Below are 17,183 nucleotides of genomic sequence, written 5' to 3'. Positions count from 1 at the left end.
CCGAGCGGACGCGCAGACCGAGCCGGCGCTCTGTTTCTTGGTCCGTGGGGACGCAAATCCGACACGGATTTGTGCCTGAAATGCGTCTTCGCAGACGAAAAAGCGGACGCCTGCCCAAATACGTCGTCCCGCTGGACCACGCGGTCCGTTTTCCGCAAACGGACCGTGCCGGTCCAAATGGGTCGCCCCGCTGGAAGTTACCTTAAAACATTGAGTCCCCAAAAGATGAAATCTTGGGCTCGAGGGAGTGGAAAGGCACACCTTGGAGATCAGAGGCAAAGATTTGTTACGATTGCAGTTATTTTTCGTGCGCCGGGAAACCGGCCGAGTTGAGTCCACGGCGGATTGAGCGGGTCGACTTGTTGACCCTGAAAATTCTAGGTTCCGATATCCAACTTCCAAATAAGAAGATATCGCCATAGCGGGCCAGAACAAAAACATCACAAATAGCGGGCCAGAACGAGATCTGGAAATCAGAACCAAAGGGGGCCTGACGGAATCGATCTCCCTCCAATCTCCATGGAGCCGGCAGGCGGCGGCGGCGGCGGCCGCGACCGGCTGAGCAACCTGCCGGACTGCCTCCTCCACAGCGTCCTGTCGTGCCTGGGCTCCCGGCAGGTGGTGCAGAGCAGCCTGCTGTCCCCGCGGTGGAGGCACCTGTGGCGCGGCGTGCCCTGCCTCGACATCGACCAGCGCGAGTTCCCGCTGGACCTGCCGGTGCCGGAGAGCCCCGCCTGGAACGCCCCGGAAGCCAACCGGAAAGCATTCCGCGACACGTCCCAGGAGAGAGCCGAGAGGGAGGTGCAGCTGTGGCACAGATTCGAGGACTTTGGCGACACCCTGCTGCCCCTCCACGCCGCCGCGTCGTCGCCGCCGGCCCTGCCGCTGGACGCGTACCGGCTGCACGTCACCGGTGCGCATCAGCACAGGTGCCTGTACAGGTGGATCCGCCGTGGCCTCGCGCGCAGCCCCGCCGCGCTCCACGTCACCAACGGCGACGACGATGAATACATGTACAACGAGGTCCCGAGCTTCTCCTTGCACTCGCACCACTACAAGACCGACTCCCTGCCCCTGGTCCTGCAGGTGGCTACCCGCCTCAGGAGGCTGCACCTTTCCGGGTTCAGCCTGCCGGAAGAATTCTCCGAGGAGCTGACCGCCGACACGTGCCCGGTCCTGGAAGACCTGCGGCTCGAACGCTGCGACTTCTGGTTCGCCCGCATCGCCTCGCTCTCCCTCAAGAGCTTGGCCATGGAGGGGTGCAGCAGTAATTGTTCCTACGACGGCAGTACAGAGCTGGCGCTCGCCGTTCCTCGCCTTGTTTCACTGAACCTCGGCGATGTCCAGCTGCCGGTCGTCTCAGAAGATGAGATGCCGTCTCTCGCCGTGGCATCCGTCACGGCCACACGTGACGCCAATGCCTATGCCGGCGGAGTAGATGTCTTGAAATCCCTGCGCGCCGCCAGAGTGTTGGCGCTGCGGAGCTTTAATTCAGCGGTACGTGTGTCTTGAAATCCTCCTGCATGCAATTCATCAATATTTATCGATCTCTGCATGCATGCACACCTTTATATATAGTAACCTGGAGGCTGGATTGGGGGATGGTGTCGAATTTATTTATTTCAGGAATTGTTTGACGAGGAACCCAAAGAATTCCTCAAGTTCCAGAACCTGAGAACCTTGACCCTGACAGAATGTAAAATCGGAGATGAATGTCAGGTGCTGAGGCACGTTCTTCACAACGTCCCAAATCTGGAGAGGCTTGTGCTTGACGATTGCAAGGTGCCGTGATTCTTTTGCAAAGTTTGAACTCTATCTATAGCTAATAATTATGAACACTAATTTATACAGTATTGTACTAATTTATATGAATCTTGTGTGCACCGCAAACAGTTGTCAAGTGCCAGAAAGTCATCAGATTTCAGCTACCGGAGCTACGAGTGCACCAGCCTCAAGTTGATAGAGATCAAGTATGGAGCACCTGGTGCTGCTCTCCCAGATGTGCTGGTTCATGTGCTCAAGGATATCTCAAAGAAGACAAGCGAGTGGCGGCGTTGCGGCCAAAAGGGTCGTGTGGATTGGGAGTGGCTGTACCGTGTGGTCTCCTGCAGCCCTGTGACGATGATCACTGCCCTCATCGCCCAGGTTGGTTAAGTTTGTGTTGGCAACCATTTTTGCCTTACGAGGGGACGTCTCCAACTTCCAAGTCAGCATCGATCCCTCCCATCTATATATCCCCGCTAAACTCCGGCTCCTCTTTTTTGGCTTATCCACAGCGAGCGCCTGCTGCTCTATCCGACAACGACTTCGACTCTATGTCGGAAGAGGAGCATGAGTCTGCTGTGTGGAAGCGCCGGGCGCGAAGGAGACGCGCGGTGGACACTGCCATCAAGGCGTGCCGGGGCGCGCGCCGGCGTCGCTGAGGAGATTGAACGTTGCCGATCCGGCGCCGTTTATCGCCACGATAAACAAAGCTATGGGTCGAATCGACGTGTCAAAAGTGCTTGGTGTCAGCGCAGCAGCTGGAAGCTGCCATCTTTGACACCACCCAAGACTTCGGATGTAGTTACATCCCGGCCTTCGGGCCATCGGCGGCGTCGACGACGTCCAAGTCGACCTTTTTTACTGGTTGAGCTGTTACCACCTGGGTTGGGTACACGCCACCTGATATGCAAAGTGTATTAAGAAACTATCAACACAAAAAATTAGTACGTTTTTTTTAATGTTTTGTATGTGCCCACACAGTTGTACGATCTCGAAGGGCAAAAAATAGTCGTCCAACGAGATTTGCCAAATGCTAGCTTTCCGTCCATTTGCTCACGGACAATCCAAATTTGGGTTTGGTTTGACAAGCCGGCGGACACATGCCACGTCATCAATTCGGTTAAGATAAAAAAAGATCGGCATAAATATATTTGTCTCCTCTCGTCATGTTTGATTGGCACCGCCATACTCCCGGAATAATTATCATGTCACTAAACTGAAGCACATTGCTGAAATTACACTTAATTCATGCATGCATGCGACTTAGCATAAATTTGCATCGTCGTCTGTTTTAATTCCCCTCCGTGCTTGGCGGCACTCTGCCCCTAAAACCATGCAGAAGGCCTTGCCGAAACAAAGTTGTGGCATGAAATTCTTTGAGACAAAAATCTCGTGATGATGCACCACATGATTTGTGATTATTTTGGCACTATGTCATGATTTCTGCTTACAATGGTACTATGTCATTTGAGATATTTGAACTTTGTCACTCGAGATATTTGGACTATATCATTTTCAATTAACTTGCACTCTACTGTTCATCTTTGAATTGATCTTGTTGAATATAGTTGTTTAATACTTTTTCTGTCCCATATTAAGTGACGAAATATTACATGTATCTAGACCCGTTTTGGATATAGATACATTCATGTTTAGGCAAATTTGAGTCACTTAATATGAAATGGAGGAAGTATATAATAGAATTGATTGGGAAAATGGGTATGGATAATTTAGAAAGTGGACATTTAGCATGTGTCCATTGAGTGATGTGGAGGACATCTCCAAAGGGATCAATGCCATATGTTGGTTTTTGTCCGCAGACAAGAAAAAAACCAATCCAATGGGACTTGCAGACATGTTATACTCAAGCCAAATTTAGCATTGGTTTGGCAAATTCGAACATTGTCCGCGGACATGCCATATAAGCATATTATCACAAGAATAAAGAAAAACTTTTGACATGTGTGTTGACAACTTGACATATATACAAATGGACGGATGACATGTATCCGTTGCGTGAATCGATAGCTGTCCAAATAGACGGGTAACTTTGAAGATGCCCTAAACGAACAATTTCCAAATTGTCCCGTCCACTTGACTAGTGTACTTTGGAGATGCCCTTAAGTAGCTACTGAGAAGCGCATGTGACGTGACATTTTGGAGTTCCAAACTTCCAATCACACTGTGCACCAAACTCGCCCGAGCCGACTTCCTTCGTCAGTCGTCACAGCGAAAATTTCTATGCGCTCTGCAGCGAAGTGTGAGTGGCTTAATTAGTTTCACTTGACCTCTCTTCTCCGCTAGTTTAACATGATGGCTGCTCCGTAGCGTAGAAGCCCTGTAATCCTGGAACAAAAACTCATTCCCACAACTAGGTTGGTACACATCTATTATCTTGGCCGCACAATACCTGGAGATTTGTGCTACTATTTTACAAAATGCACCTTCATGTGTTTGGACTCTTTCATTGTCCAGTCCAGACTTCTTCCATATACACCCTCGAATGTTTACGAATTTCATTCCTCAGCATACTTTTTTTTTCACAAATATTAATAAATGGATGCGGATAAACTTGGACTGAAGCCAGTTGTGACCGAACTTGGTAATTTTCGATCGGGAAAGCCAGCTTGATCATGGGGTGATTGGAGGATGATTAAAGGGAAAATTAAGAGATGATTCTCCAAGAAAATAAAGTAAGGAAAGAGGTAGCAGTCAAAATTATACACAGAAGGGAAATAAAAAACCACCTCAAATCTCTCCCCACAGATTACGCTCCGTTGAATAAAGAGCAACCTCAAATCCCATCAGCTCTCAGCTTCGATGGAGAAACAAAGTTCAGAAAAAAGGAAAAAATAACTTCAAATCTCAGCTTCAATTCTCCAAGACAAATGCACGCGGCCATGGCGCATGAGAAGCATCGGCGGCAGAGGAGGCCGTCGCGCGGAGGGAGGAGGCGGATCCCGTCCGATCCGGCCCGAGGTGGTGGGAGGCGGATCCTGCCCAATCCGGCCCGAGGCAGCGGCGGAGGTCGCGCGGATGGAGGCAGCGGAGTGGGCCGGCGGCCGGCGCGTGAAGGGAGGCGGCGGAGGTGGCCGGCGAATCGGCGTCTGCCCGCAGAGGGAGGCGGCGGAGCTGGGCAGCAGCCGTCACGCGGCGGCGGATCCCGTCCGATCTGGCCCGAGGCGGCAGCGGTCGCGCGGAGGCGGCCGCGACGGACCCCGTCCGATCTGGCCGGAGGCGGCGGCGCGGGCGGTGGAGGGAGGTGTCAGCGGCGGCGGCGACCCACGGGGTGGTAGGCGGCAGCTCGCAGGGAGAGAGACCTGAGCAGGGGTAGGTGGAGGGGTGATGGTAATGGATTGATGCGTAGATATTACACTTTGCCCTCCTTATGAGAGGGGATAGATGTAAAATACACATACACAGATCTTGAAGCAATATGTAACGTTGGATAGTAGTTGTCCACCAATCTAGTTGTGGATAGTGTTGTGGAAAAACCGCTCTGAATCCTGGAAGCAGTCTCTGATTATTGGAAAGACGACTTCACTGAAGTCTGAATGTCAACAAAAAGAAAAACTCTTTTCCATCAGAACAAGGAATTTACAAATGGAGTTCATTGGATAACATGAACCGATGACAAATCGTCATTGCCTCATTCATCAGCGGTCTGCACAACTTTGCAAGCCACCATGATAACATGCAGACCAGATCGATGCTACTACTACTATACGCATACAATTTACACTAAACCTACATGAAGAAAGTCGAAAGATGTGCCCGCTCTCGTATGTACCATAGCATGCGCGTGTGCTCAACGATCCAATGTACCCAAAAGAATGCCGACCTGCTAGCTTGGGAGTGGCTCATCAGGCCTCGGAGACCAGCTCCTTGTTCCGGACAGGGACAGCCACCGGCGCCGTCCTCGGGAGCACGCTGCCGGCTACCCCGGGCCACCAGTACTGCTGCAGCCGCTCGACGCCGGGGAGCCTCCACACGATCTCCGGTTGCTTCTTCCGTCGGCGCGGCGGCACCTTGGAGAGCGCGTAGAGCGCCCGGAAGTAGTTCCCGGACTCATGGTCCCTGAGGATGGCGCCCTCGGAGCCGTAGGCCGAGAGGTCGCTGAGCGTCTCCAGCGGGTGCGGCGAGTTGAGGAACGCGCGCATGGCGCTGGCCACCAGGGGCCTTTCCGCCGCGCGCTCCTCCGGGTCGACACGGTACAGCGCCGCGCCTTCGGGAAGGAACGGGTGGCGCGGCGACGCCTTGCCGTCGGGCTGCAGGATGTATGTCCTGCCCATGGGCGTGTAGAGCACCTTCTGGCTGTTGAGGCACGGGTGCGTGCGCAGGGCGCCGTTGAGCCGCTTGAGCAGCGCCACGGCGTGGCCAGGGTACCGGCAGGAGAATGCCCTGGGCACGATGTCCCGGTGCATGGCCACGGCGCGGACGTGTCCCTCGCCGACGCCCAGAGCCTCCAGCACGCGCTGCCCGCCGCAGAACACGGACGGCGCGCCGAAGGTGACCACGGGGAGCAGCGACTCCGGGGCGACCACCCCGCGCGACACCAGCATCAGGCTCACCAGCAGCGCCAGGCTGCCGCCCAGCGAGTGCCCCGTGAACCGCAGCCGCGGCGGCGCCTCCTTGTGTGCTCCCGCTAATGCCAGGTGCGCCTGGATCTCAGGCATCAGCTGGTCGTAGATGCCCTTGGCCGCCTCGTAGATGCCCCGGTGCACCAGGACGCCCGTGCCCTCGAAGTCCGTGGGCTCGAAGAGGAGGTTGGCCTGCCACGACGCCACGGAGTCGGAGCCTTGGATGACGAAGCACAGGGTGCGCTTGTCGGCCTCGGCGCAGGCGAACCACTCGCACGGCGACGACAGCGGCGACCGCAGGTCGCGCGCGGCCTCTTGCCGCGCTTCGTCCTCCGCGGCTACTACAGCCGTCACCGTCGACGCGGCCACGTACGCGGCCATCCCGGAGTTGTACAGCCGGTCCTCCGGGCTGCCCGCCGCGGCCGGGGCGTCCCCTTGCCGCCGCCCGCCCCCGCCGAGCCAGAGCAGGCCCCGCGCCCGCGCCTGGACGTAGGACGCCGCCGACGCGGCCACCTCGTAGGCCAGGTGGTTCGAGCGCCGGACCGGCCGCCGGGGCTGCGGCTCCGCGGACACCTCGTAGGTCGAAGTACGCGCCGCGGCGGCCGGCGGCCGGGTGGAGTCGATGTCCAGCTTGGCGCTTATGGCGCCGGCCTCGGCCTTCTTCCTCACCGAAGACGTCTTCAGCTGCAATCCGTAGTGTTTCTCCAGCTCCGCTTCCTACAGATTCCAACCAAAATAATTTAGACTTCTCGTCAGATACTTGCACTGTCACGTCGTACTACTGTGTCTGTAACTCATTTTGCAGATTAACAAGTTGAATTCATAATACTGTATTAGTTACGCGAATTCTTTGTTTACAAGTAGCGACATGGTCTATAAAGGATCAATACTCCTGAAATACAACTGGAGGATTGTAGTACAAATCAAATTATATGCAAGAATAATTCATTGCATATAAACCTCCAAAACCAAAAAGGGCAACAACAAAAAAGGAGTACTCCAGTAGTACCCTCCAAGTCCCAACTAGAATTTGCTACTCCAACGAAACTTTTCAGCCAACTACCTAGAAAATGCCCTCCCTAATTCCAGAGACCTACATGTGGATTGTGATTTCAGGATTTGGGGACGCAAACTGTGACAACGAAAAGGCCACGAATTAAAGCAGGAACGGGTCAGGAAGGGATGCATTGCACAATCGGCCATCAAGACCGCCGTGCTGCTTGCTTTTCCTACCTAAATCTGGCAAACATTTAAAGCCATCCTCCCATACCAAGACGCATTCATTAGCCCACACGAAATTCTTCAAGAAATTATATTTAGCGCACCGTGGGCCTCCCTCCCAGCCTGTACGCGCGGCGACTCTCGTCGCAATTAATTTTTCGCTGAGCTAATCGCGGGGCCAGATCAGCAGATCGTGGCCGTCGAAGCCCGATCGGGCGGCGAGAATTCTAACATTGCTGGTGTGCGCGCGTGCGTGCTCACCTTGATCTCGGGGATGACGTAAGCCATGTTGCAGAGGAAGGCCAGCTGCGCAAAGAGCCGGGCCTCGGCGAGAGGAGCCCGCGCCAGCAGCTTGCCGAAGGAGTCCCGGTCCCACGCGTCATCCTCCTCGGCGGCGGCGGCGGCGTCCTCCTCCTCGTTGTCGTACTTGACGCCGCAGCCGCCGTCGACGTGGTGGTAGTCGTCGTCGTCGTCCGCGGCGAAGAGGCCGTCATCGTCGGCGAAGAAGCGCTTGGTCGGGTCGTGGAAGCGCTTGCGGAGCTCGAGGAGCGCGTCCAGCCAATGGTCCTCGGGCGTGCTGACCTGCGGCATCTCCGGATCCGGGTCCGTCTCGCCCGAGCACACGGTGAGCAGCGGCCGGCAGCCGTCGGCTTCGGGGAGCGGGGGCGGGCGCAGCGGCGCGGCGCCGAACTGGAACGGGAAGACGCCGATGGAGCGGCTCGTGGTGAGCGCAGCGCCCGCGGACCCGCCGCGCCGGGAGCAGCGTAGGTGCGGCTCCGAGCGCGACCGCCGGATGCCGCCGGCGTGCATGGACGCCGGCTCCCTCCTGGCCCGACGTCCCCCCGCCGCCGCGTGCGCCGAGGACGACGACGAGGCCGCCGCCGCCCCGGCAATGCTCGCCACCATGGTGCGGCGGCTCCGCGCCGCGCGCGTGCTAGCTCTTGGATGGAGCCGTCCGGCCGTGTTCCCCCAATCAAACAGAGGAATTTTCAGCAGAGCGCCGCCGGGGGACGGGCGCGCGAGGAGGAAGAAGAAGTGTGGTTGGCGTTTTCGGGTGGTTGGTTTCTTGGTGGCGCTGCTTGTATGTCAATCCGTGCGTCCGGGGGAGCACGGAGGAGTTGGGCGAATGGCGATGGGGTTTTAATACTCGTACTCCTTTGTTAAGACAGGTCGGCCACGCGAGAGAGGAGAGAAAAAAGGGAGGGCGAAACCGAGGAGAGGAGAAAAACGAACGAACAAGCGTGGGATGGCACGACAGCGTGAAGACTGATGGCGAGTTCGTAAAATGACCATGCTGCCCTCCGCACATTCCACATTTAACGCAAATGCAGCGCGCCATCGAGATCGGGAAGAAGAGACAGTCATGCAGTCAGTCAGATTTGAGATTCGAATTTCCACCGTGCGTCGCATGTGAGGAGGGCATTTCCGGGAAAGTGAGAGGCGGCCGGAGGATCGAAGAGAACAAGAGAGGAGTAAACAAAGGCGCAACGGGAGCGGGAAGTGAGTCGCGGTCACAAGAAGCGGGCGAGGGAAAATCGGGACCGTCGACCAAGCCAAGCATCGGTATCTCCGTCGTCCAGAAATGGAAGGAGAAGTGGGAATACTATTGGAATATACACTTTGCTTTCCCAAATGGTATATATCACAGCATAATTCCTTCTCTTCCGTGTACGATTTCCGCATACGGCTCGTGCATGCTGCGTGCAATTCAACCGACTCTTGAACACCTTGGATTTGTATCTGGAGCTCAAGTCCCACACAACCAACCTTCAAGTTTTACTGCAAAATAACCCATCAAATTTTGATGCAGGACAAAACTTTTCGTTTTGCTTTGTTTTGTGAAACTTGTTTCCTTCGCCCATGCCCATGCAATTATGCAAGGACCGTATACAAAAAGTGCTCCAATGGTATTATTAAGAAACGAAAATAGGTTAGCACAGACGAATCTATTTACAGCATATATTTGTATATTTTGTGAGCTCTTGTTGGGTTTTAAACTGGTGATAGTTATTAGTTACTCCTAACACCCTTTTGTCCCCATTATGTTTTCTCGCTACCGTCTAAAGGACCAGTGGCAATTTTTAAACTGCCAATAGCTTGTTTCTTCCGGACAAGAATCTAATAACTACCAGCAAAGTGGTTGATTTCTCTTTCTAATGGGAAAAATAGAAATGAAGAGAAGAAGGGCACAGCAAAAGGGGGTCGGGGGTAGCAAGGCCGGAGCGCCGGTATGTCCATATTTGCATTGCGATTGCATGGATGTCAGCGACGCAGAAACCTTGTACTACTACTACTCCCGTAATTTTAATCAATGGCGTTCTCGTGTTGCTAATTAATCTCCGTGATCGCTTGTCTTGTCCTGTGCACTGACCACCGGCTAAATTAATCCTTGTGGTTCCATCAGACCGAGCCAGGACCGAGCGATTAGGACAAGATAAACTCAAATGTTTGTATACATCGAGATTCTGTGACCTGCGCAGTACGGTACGATCGAGTAGTATATTCTCTGCTGATTCTTCAAGGAAAAATTGAAAGAAAAGGGGCGTAAAGAAACGCTCTGCTGATGCCAAATGATTGGTCGGTCATCTCGATCTAGGATTCCTCACTCCCAGGCTCCTAGGTTGTGTCATATCAAAGGGAAGAATTAATTGATTTTGTGGGGGAAAAACAATACTCCTGTCTGCTATGAAAGCAATTAAACGATGGAGAAATATTTGCATGCATTTTGTGTGCAAGACAAGAATAAATTGAAGCCGGAGGTGAGAGCCTTCATGGCACTGCTCTGCTCTGCCTGTCCGTGTGCATGCACTTCATTGCCTGGACGGTGGCACATGGACATGGGTGATTCCTCTGCGTACGCCTGATTTAACTATAGACGGGCCAGCGTGCTTTGCTGCGCCGTCGTTTTATGAGTCTTGAGTTATTAATCTTTGGAATTTTGGATTTTTGTTATATTTATACAAGAGCGGGGCTGCTTAAGCACATCACCAACGTCGTTTTTCATGTCTGGACAATAGAAGCATAATAAATTAACCATCTTTGCATGTAAAAATGCGTGTCTACAATGATGCGTATAGAACGATAGCATATTTCCAAATATTTCCGTACTCGTTTGGCTCCAATGTAATTTCATGTTCTGCAGGAAAGTAGCAAATTCAATAATTAACACAATTCTAGAGCCAAAATATGTAGTGCCATGTCCTCAAAAACAGAAAAAAAAAATGAAGCTTTGATTTCACAGAGCCACCAACAATATCCAACGAAACAATCAACCAATCGGAAGATCTCGGAAAATTAAAACTTCAGAAAAAATGGTTATCTTAAGCAGCATTGTTAATAGAGAAAACTAACAAACAAAAAAGTCTAAGTATCATTCTTCTACCAACAAAGAAAAACTGAACAATTCATATAATCTTCTGGATGACCTGTGACCTTCAAGATTCATCAGTTAAAACCGAACAATTCAATAAAAGCTTCTGGATGACCTGTAACCTTTAAGATCATCAGTCAATGCCTTATATAGAAGGAACCAACAAACCTGTCTAATGCTTCACCTGTAAAAAAGAGAAGCACTGGGCATTTTAGGCACTTGTGTTCTATTAAACAAATCCCACGGTATTCCTATGAGAAACCAGAATTTTTCAATCAACATAACAAACTGAAAGAAAGCGTGAACATGACGTATTGATTATTGACACAAGGAAATGAACTCAAATGATACATGCATATGGAACATTTATAGTTTTACGTGAACTCTAGAAAAATATGTACCAAATTAGCATCATTTTATTTTTCAACTATTACAAAAGAATTGAGAAATTTCTTTGATTCCGTATGATCATGAAGTCAGCACCATTAGGTGTTTCAAATAAGCAGAGCTAACGATAACAAGGATAGTGAATGACCTGCTACAGAAGGAACATGCTTAGTAGAAGGGAACCTGTAGTTTAAGTGGCTCAGCACTATCTAGCTTCCTTCCAACACAAATTTTCTCTAAAGCAATTACAGGAGTATCTTTATGTAACATAAATAACCAATCAAAAGATCTAGGAACTGCAAGTTTGTACAACAACCATTACATGCCATTTGGTTTCAATAGAAAATAATAAGAGGAACAACACAACCGATGAACTTGAATTTCATACTACTAAACGACATATCCATGATACATTGGAGCAGGTTAACAAAAATCGGAAGACGTCGAGAAAAAGAAGATAGCTCTCTCACTACAGGAAGAAACAATATAACATGATCACATCTTTAAATGACATATCTAGGCTCTAAGATAGCGTAAACACAGTAGACAGAAGTTTAGGAAAAATAAAAACCACCAACCTTGGTCAAGTGTATGAGTTAAATCATGTTAATAAACCCTCAACCATGTCGTCCTCGGAACTGTGGCATGCAAAGATGTACTGAGCACAGAAGTGGGGTTTGCTTCAGTCATTGTTACACCACAATAATTTGGAGAGCATGAAATCCAAATCCAAATCTTTCACTGTTAAACATACAATAATTACTCACAAGCACACGAACTACACAGGAGCATATTTAGCACATGATTAGCACTGTCCTAATCAGCGAAAGCGGTTGGGAAAGCTAAGAGCAAATATTCCAGCAGGCCAGACTACCAAAGGGCAAGCCCAACTAAGGAGAGAACTAAAAATCAAGCACCACCACCTCAAAATCGTCATTCAGCCCATAAGGTCAGGATGATCTCTAGCTAAAACTGCGCCGGAGAGATTAGCATCAGTGCAAGAACAGATTAACAAAATTGCACAAGAAAGGAAAATGGTGTAAGGGCTGACTTTGATGCACAATTGGAGGAAAAGGTTCTTCTCTCTCCCAACTTTGCATACACATAGCAAATTATAATTTCCTAGCAGCACCATCCATCCATCCGTCCAGAACCTTAATTCACAGCCTGCAAATTACAACAAGCATCGAACAAACTTGTCAAATTGTCTTGTATACACAGCCTGAAGCACTACATCGAAATCTAAAACAAGGTTAATGCTGTCCTGTGTACATTGAGATTCATAATCGAAATTCACCAACAATTTTGACTCTAGCTAGTTCTTTTGGACAGAACAAGAAGTAGGAAAGATCCAACCTGAGAGGTAAGCAATGCATCATCTGGTGGATCCTAATGGCAGAAAGGAAAAGAAATAGACCGAGGAAATTACACAGCGGGTCCATGAACTTGGCAGCGATGTTCAGTTTCATCCATTAACTTGAAAACTTCTCAAATGACTCACTAAACTTGACAGCTTTGCTCGTTTTAGTCCAAATGGCTAGATCCGGGCGAAATTCGGTCATGACGCATGTGACGTGGATATGGCCGTTCGAGTAGCCGCCGACGAACCCATCGACGGAGCCATTCGCGTGGACGCCGAGTATTCCGGCCCAAAGTGGGTTCACCAGCAAGGGTAGTGTCTTCCCATTCTGTAGATTCGAGGGGATTAAACAGAAAAGGTCCATAACCAGAAAATTGTGAAAAGCCCCCTCACATGTCGGCCAAGTCCACGACACATGCCAACGTGGCCGATTTTCACCTAATTTTGGCCATCTGGACTAAAATGAACAAAGCTGCCAAGTTTAGTGAGTCATTTGAACAGTTTTCAAGTTAATGGATGAAACTGAACATCGCTGCCAAGTTCATGGACCTGCAGTGTAATTTTCTCAAATAGACCACTGACCAACACGAAAATAACTTGGATCTCAAGGAGAAGAGGAGGAGGCAGATCTTGAGGAGCAATAAGAAACAAATTGGATTGAATCTCAAATAGATGGGATGTAAAACACAAACCGGCAGGTTTGGTCTCTCTCGGGCACCCCTGCGCGCGCTCACTGGTGGCCGGTATCCACGGCCTGCTTGTGGTCCTGCCCTGCGCCGACTCTTCTGCTTTGGCGTCGGCGGCGTCACGTGGCCATCTCGCCTAGCCGACCACGACCACCACCTGAACCTCATCGGCCAGTTCAGCCCCGGAAGAACGCCATGGCCAGAATGGGCGGCTACCAAAGTACAGCAAAACAAAAACAAAAGGAAATGGTTTCTTCGGACCCTGGGGCATCAACAAATCCACCAAAGTACATCAAAACAAAAATGAATAGTGGAGTATGCACATCAAACACATCGAAGCATTGGTTCCTAAATTCCTCGGGAAAATAACAGCAGAGACATATCCAAAAATCCATCAGAAAACCCCCCAAAAGAACACGGAACACCTCCTCACCGAATTTCGAAAAGTGGTACACGAATTGAAACACGGTCGGGCCAGGAGTGGCGGACGGCAACGTTGGCGATGCAGAGAGAGATGATCGGTGAAGAGAGCGTTCGAGGAAGGCTCGGGAAGGATCGAGAAGGGCTTCGAGGCTGATAGTGGGCCACACGGCGATCGGCCAGAGAAAAAGAAAATCAACCGATGGTAGGGATCGTGACACGCTAACGGCATAGTTGCGAACACGTGGATGCAAGAATGAGGCCTCAAATCTTTTACCTTTAGAGAAGGGAGATATGATGATGTACACATGGACACATGCAATTGTTGAGTATTAGACGAGAAGAGTGTGAGATTAAGGACGGAGAGGGTGACAGCGCTGCGCGTTCAATGTTTGAATGCCTAGCTTGGACTGTTTCAACCGCTAGCTGGGGGGTCTCCGTTGAGTGACAGAGTGAGTGAGTGAGTGAGTGAGAACGTGCTCGTACTGCGTAACCATTAACCACCACACTCTAGCTGCTATGGTTGAAACTGGATCGGATTCGGACGGATAATACTCATACCATATCCTATACCATATTTTTTATCGGACTCGGAAACGGAACGGACACGGATTCGGACGCGGAAACGGAAACGCAATATAACGGATTACGTCGGAAACGGAAACGGTTCGGTAGCGGATCGGAACCAGACCGGAAACGGACAATAATGGACGGATAATACCTTCTTTCACGACATAGTCTCACACACACAGTACAGATCATGGATTAGTATATTTTTATGGGTCTAAAACTCAGAATCATTCATGACACATAGTCTCAAACACAGTACATGAAAGATTCATCAACATGTACCAGCATGCAACAGTCAATATGCATTCACACAGCACATACAAGGTAGACACTCAAGAAGTTCAACAAAGACAAGATAGAGGTTCAAGCAACAGTCCAGAAGTTAAACAGCCGCAAAGAAGACAAAATAAACAGAGCTTGGGACGGGAGAGATCAAGAGATTTGAGATTTTCTTCTATCGCTGGCTATGTTTTCTGTGTCTATGTTAGGATTAGTAATTTAGAATATGTGGGTCTTAGTCCACGACGTACAGGAGCAGCCCAATTTCAGCCCGTTTATTTTTGTTTAGAAACGGATAATATCCGAATATTTACCTGCCAGATTATCCGATCCAAAATCCGGATAATCCGTTATCTGTCGAATTATGCCTATACCAAATCCATTTAAGATATCCGATATCCGAATCCGTATCCGACCGGATAGACATTACCTCTTCCCATATCCTGTGCCGCCGGATTTGGATCCGGATTTAGCCGGATAATATCCGATCCCGTTTCAACCGTACTAGCCACGCAGGCGTGAATGAGTAACGCGTACTACAGCCTACTGGACCAATACGTACTCCCATACTCCACCCGTTTTCAAAGAATCGATGTAAGCAATAACTCTAGCTTAGTATGGGTCATGCGCATGCTTAATTAGTTGCTTACCTACATTTGAACGACGTATTTCAAGCACACGGTCAAACATATTCATCAATTCATCCCTTAATTTCCATGAATAATTAAAAAAACAAGATTCTCTAGCCGTCAGTTTGTTGAAATTTTCTTAACTGTCATTAGATGCCCTCGGCAGCAGGACCGCAAAAAACAGGCCTCCGTGGCTCCGTTGTGCTGTTGTGCAGCTGTGGCAGGCGGGCAGCTCTTGACCGATGGGTCCCATCCGGCTGGTGGCGCGCCAAGGCGGCGGCAGGTGGTGCGATGCATGCAGCTCAGCTCACCTCAGCTGCTCTCTCTCGTACCGTATGGGTATGGCCAGCGCAGCTCATTGCAGTGCGAGCGCCACCTGGAATGCCCGTCCGAACCACTTGGCGTCCGGTCGGCTCTGCCTTCTGGCCATGCATGATTGTGCCGCGCGCGGCCACTTGCCACGCCTCGTGCATGCAGGCTGTCAACGCATAACTGAAAGCCGAGCTAAAGCATAAAGTAGACAGACTTTGTACGGACTACTTAATGTAGTGTTCAGTGCTCATGCACGGAAAAGAATTCTGTCTCACGATTTTTTGGAACAAAATCAAGGTAGAGAAACCGTGCAGAATTCCGGTTTCATGGTGAGGGGATGAACCCGAATTTAGTCTTCTCATTCACGCATATTTGGAGAAATTTATTTCTCTCTCCCATGTCTCCGTCATTCAAGTGATATATGATGCTCCCTTAAAAAAGTTGAGCTGTTCTCTATCATGCGTTTCAAATGGTTTATCTTTCTTATTTATGCGTTCTAAAATTTATACTTTCTCCGATCCACATTACTTGTGGTTGATTTAGTATAACTTTATACTAAATCTGCGATAAGTAATATGAATTTGGAGAGAGTAGAAGATTTTGAGACATGCCACTCAGCTGGTTCATGTGTTTCTCTTCTGCATTCTTGTTTTTTTTCCTGGTCTTGTGTTTCAAAGAGGCCGGGCAACACCCTGATTTATGGGATTTCAAAGCACAAGAAAAAGGAAATACAGAGGATTGCAATGGTAAAATGTCATGGTACAAAATTAAGAAACGATGGAAACCCACCAGCTCTGCATTTCCGTCAGAGAAGGCAACACCGCAACGGGGAAGAAGTTAAGAATACTTTTAGCTCGACGCCATGAAACACCAAAAGTTAAGAATACTTTTAGCTCGACGCCATGAAACACCAAAACTATAACCGTAAGAGACCAAGCCACATGGCATGATCCGAACATCCGCTAGCCGAAGGAGACGGAGTCATCAGGTGGCTAGGTTTCTTTCTCTGGATGAGTTCGTTTACTGTCTCCGGTGTTGTGCAGTCGACAGTTTTGACCGCGGCGAGATGCTTGTACAGTGGGACGATAGCCATTCCTTCTTCTGTTCTGCCGGCGCCTCAAAAGTTCCTTGCAATTTCATCGAGACAGCGAGGCCATCTGCAGTTAGCAATGGGAGTATGGGACTTGCGATCGGCTTAATCAGCTAGTCTCTTTAGATCGGCATGGGCAATTTACATGGGCAGTTGACAGTTCTGACTTTAGATCACCATGCCGCAGAATTAACTAACGTAGCCATAACTGGATCGGATTGCAACGTGCCAAAGAATTAATCCCGGCCCCGTGTGTTGTAGATTGGAGGTTGCGGACACTAGCATTGATATCTTGAGCCAACAATAGTCTTGATCGGCACAAAATTTACGGGAAATCCCTAATAATCTGGACCATAAACCGGTCTCTGATTTCAGTCGATTGCTGCAAACAAACAAACAAGTCCACACAAATGTTGTGATGTTGACCGTGGCGAGCTAAGCTAGCCCACGACGCCGGCATGGGTCCAGACCAAACTTGACCAGGCACGCCTATGTATTACCCGCATCTACCCATC

The 17,183-nt window shown here is 50.0% G+C and overlaps 2 protein-coding genes across 2 annotated transcripts; one reads left to right on the top strand and one right to left on the bottom strand.

Annotated features, from left to right (window-relative positions):
• The first annotated feature begins 299 nt into the window (after positions 1-299).
• Positions 300-2,839, top strand: LOC104583301 (MEIOTIC F-BOX protein MOF). The gene is made up of 4 exons (XM_010235157.3): positions 300-1,497; positions 1,627-1,782; positions 1,894-2,145; positions 2,277-2,839. Exons 1-4 carry the CDS (start codon positions 520-522, stop codon positions 2,421-2,423), a joined length of 1,533 nt encoding a protein of 510 aa, XP_010233459.1. The 5' UTR covers positions 300-519; the 3' UTR covers positions 2,424-2,839.
• Positions 2,840-5,321: 2,482 nt separating this feature from the next.
• LOC100845988 lies at positions 5,322-9,061 on the bottom strand. The gene is made up of 2 exons (XM_010235156.3): positions 7,827-9,061; positions 5,322-7,061 (listed from the first exon to the last, which is right to left on the bottom strand). The coding sequence occupies exons 1-2, from the start codon at positions 8,469-8,471 to the stop codon at positions 5,628-5,630; spliced, it is 2,079 nt and encodes a 692-aa protein (XP_010233458.2). The 5' UTR covers positions 8,472-9,061; the 3' UTR covers positions 5,322-5,627.
• Positions 9,062-17,183: the final 8,122 nt, after the last annotated feature.

Source organism: Brachypodium distachyon, chromosome 2 (genome assembly GCF_000005505.3).
Source record: "Brachypodium distachyon strain Bd21 chromosome 2, Brachypodium_distachyon_v3.0, whole genome shotgun sequence".
Taxonomy (NCBI): domain Eukaryota; kingdom Viridiplantae; phylum Streptophyta; class Magnoliopsida; order Poales; family Poaceae; genus Brachypodium; species Brachypodium distachyon.
Note: the sequence above shows the minus strand (reverse complement) of the source record. Positions and strands in the feature narration are given on the sequence as shown.

What these genes read in the sequence shown, in the direction of transcription:
- LOC104583301 (XM_010235157.3), top strand. Translation starts at nt 520, where the DNA reads ATGGAGCCGGCAGGCGGCGGCGGCGGCGGCCGCGACCGGCTGAGCAAC. An exon ending in TGCGGAGCTTTAATTCAGCG is followed by an intron (nt 1,498 to 1,626) that starts GTACGTGTGTCT and finishes TATTTATTTCAG; the next exon opens with GAATTGTTTGACGAGGAACC. An exon ending in TCACTGCCCTCATCGCCCAG is followed by an intron (nt 2,146 to 2,276) that starts GTTGGTTAAGTT and finishes GCTTATCCACAG; the next exon opens with CGAGCGCCTGCTGCTCTATC.
- LOC100845988 (XM_010235156.3), bottom strand. Translation starts at nt 8,471, where the DNA reads ATGGTGGCGAGCATTGCCGGGGCGGCGGCGGCCTCGTCGTCGTCCTCG. An exon ending in ACGTCATCCCCGAGATCAAG is followed by an intron (nt 7,062 to 7,826) that starts GTGAGCACGCAC and finishes TGGAATCTGTAG; the next exon opens with GAAGCGGAGCTGGAGAAACA.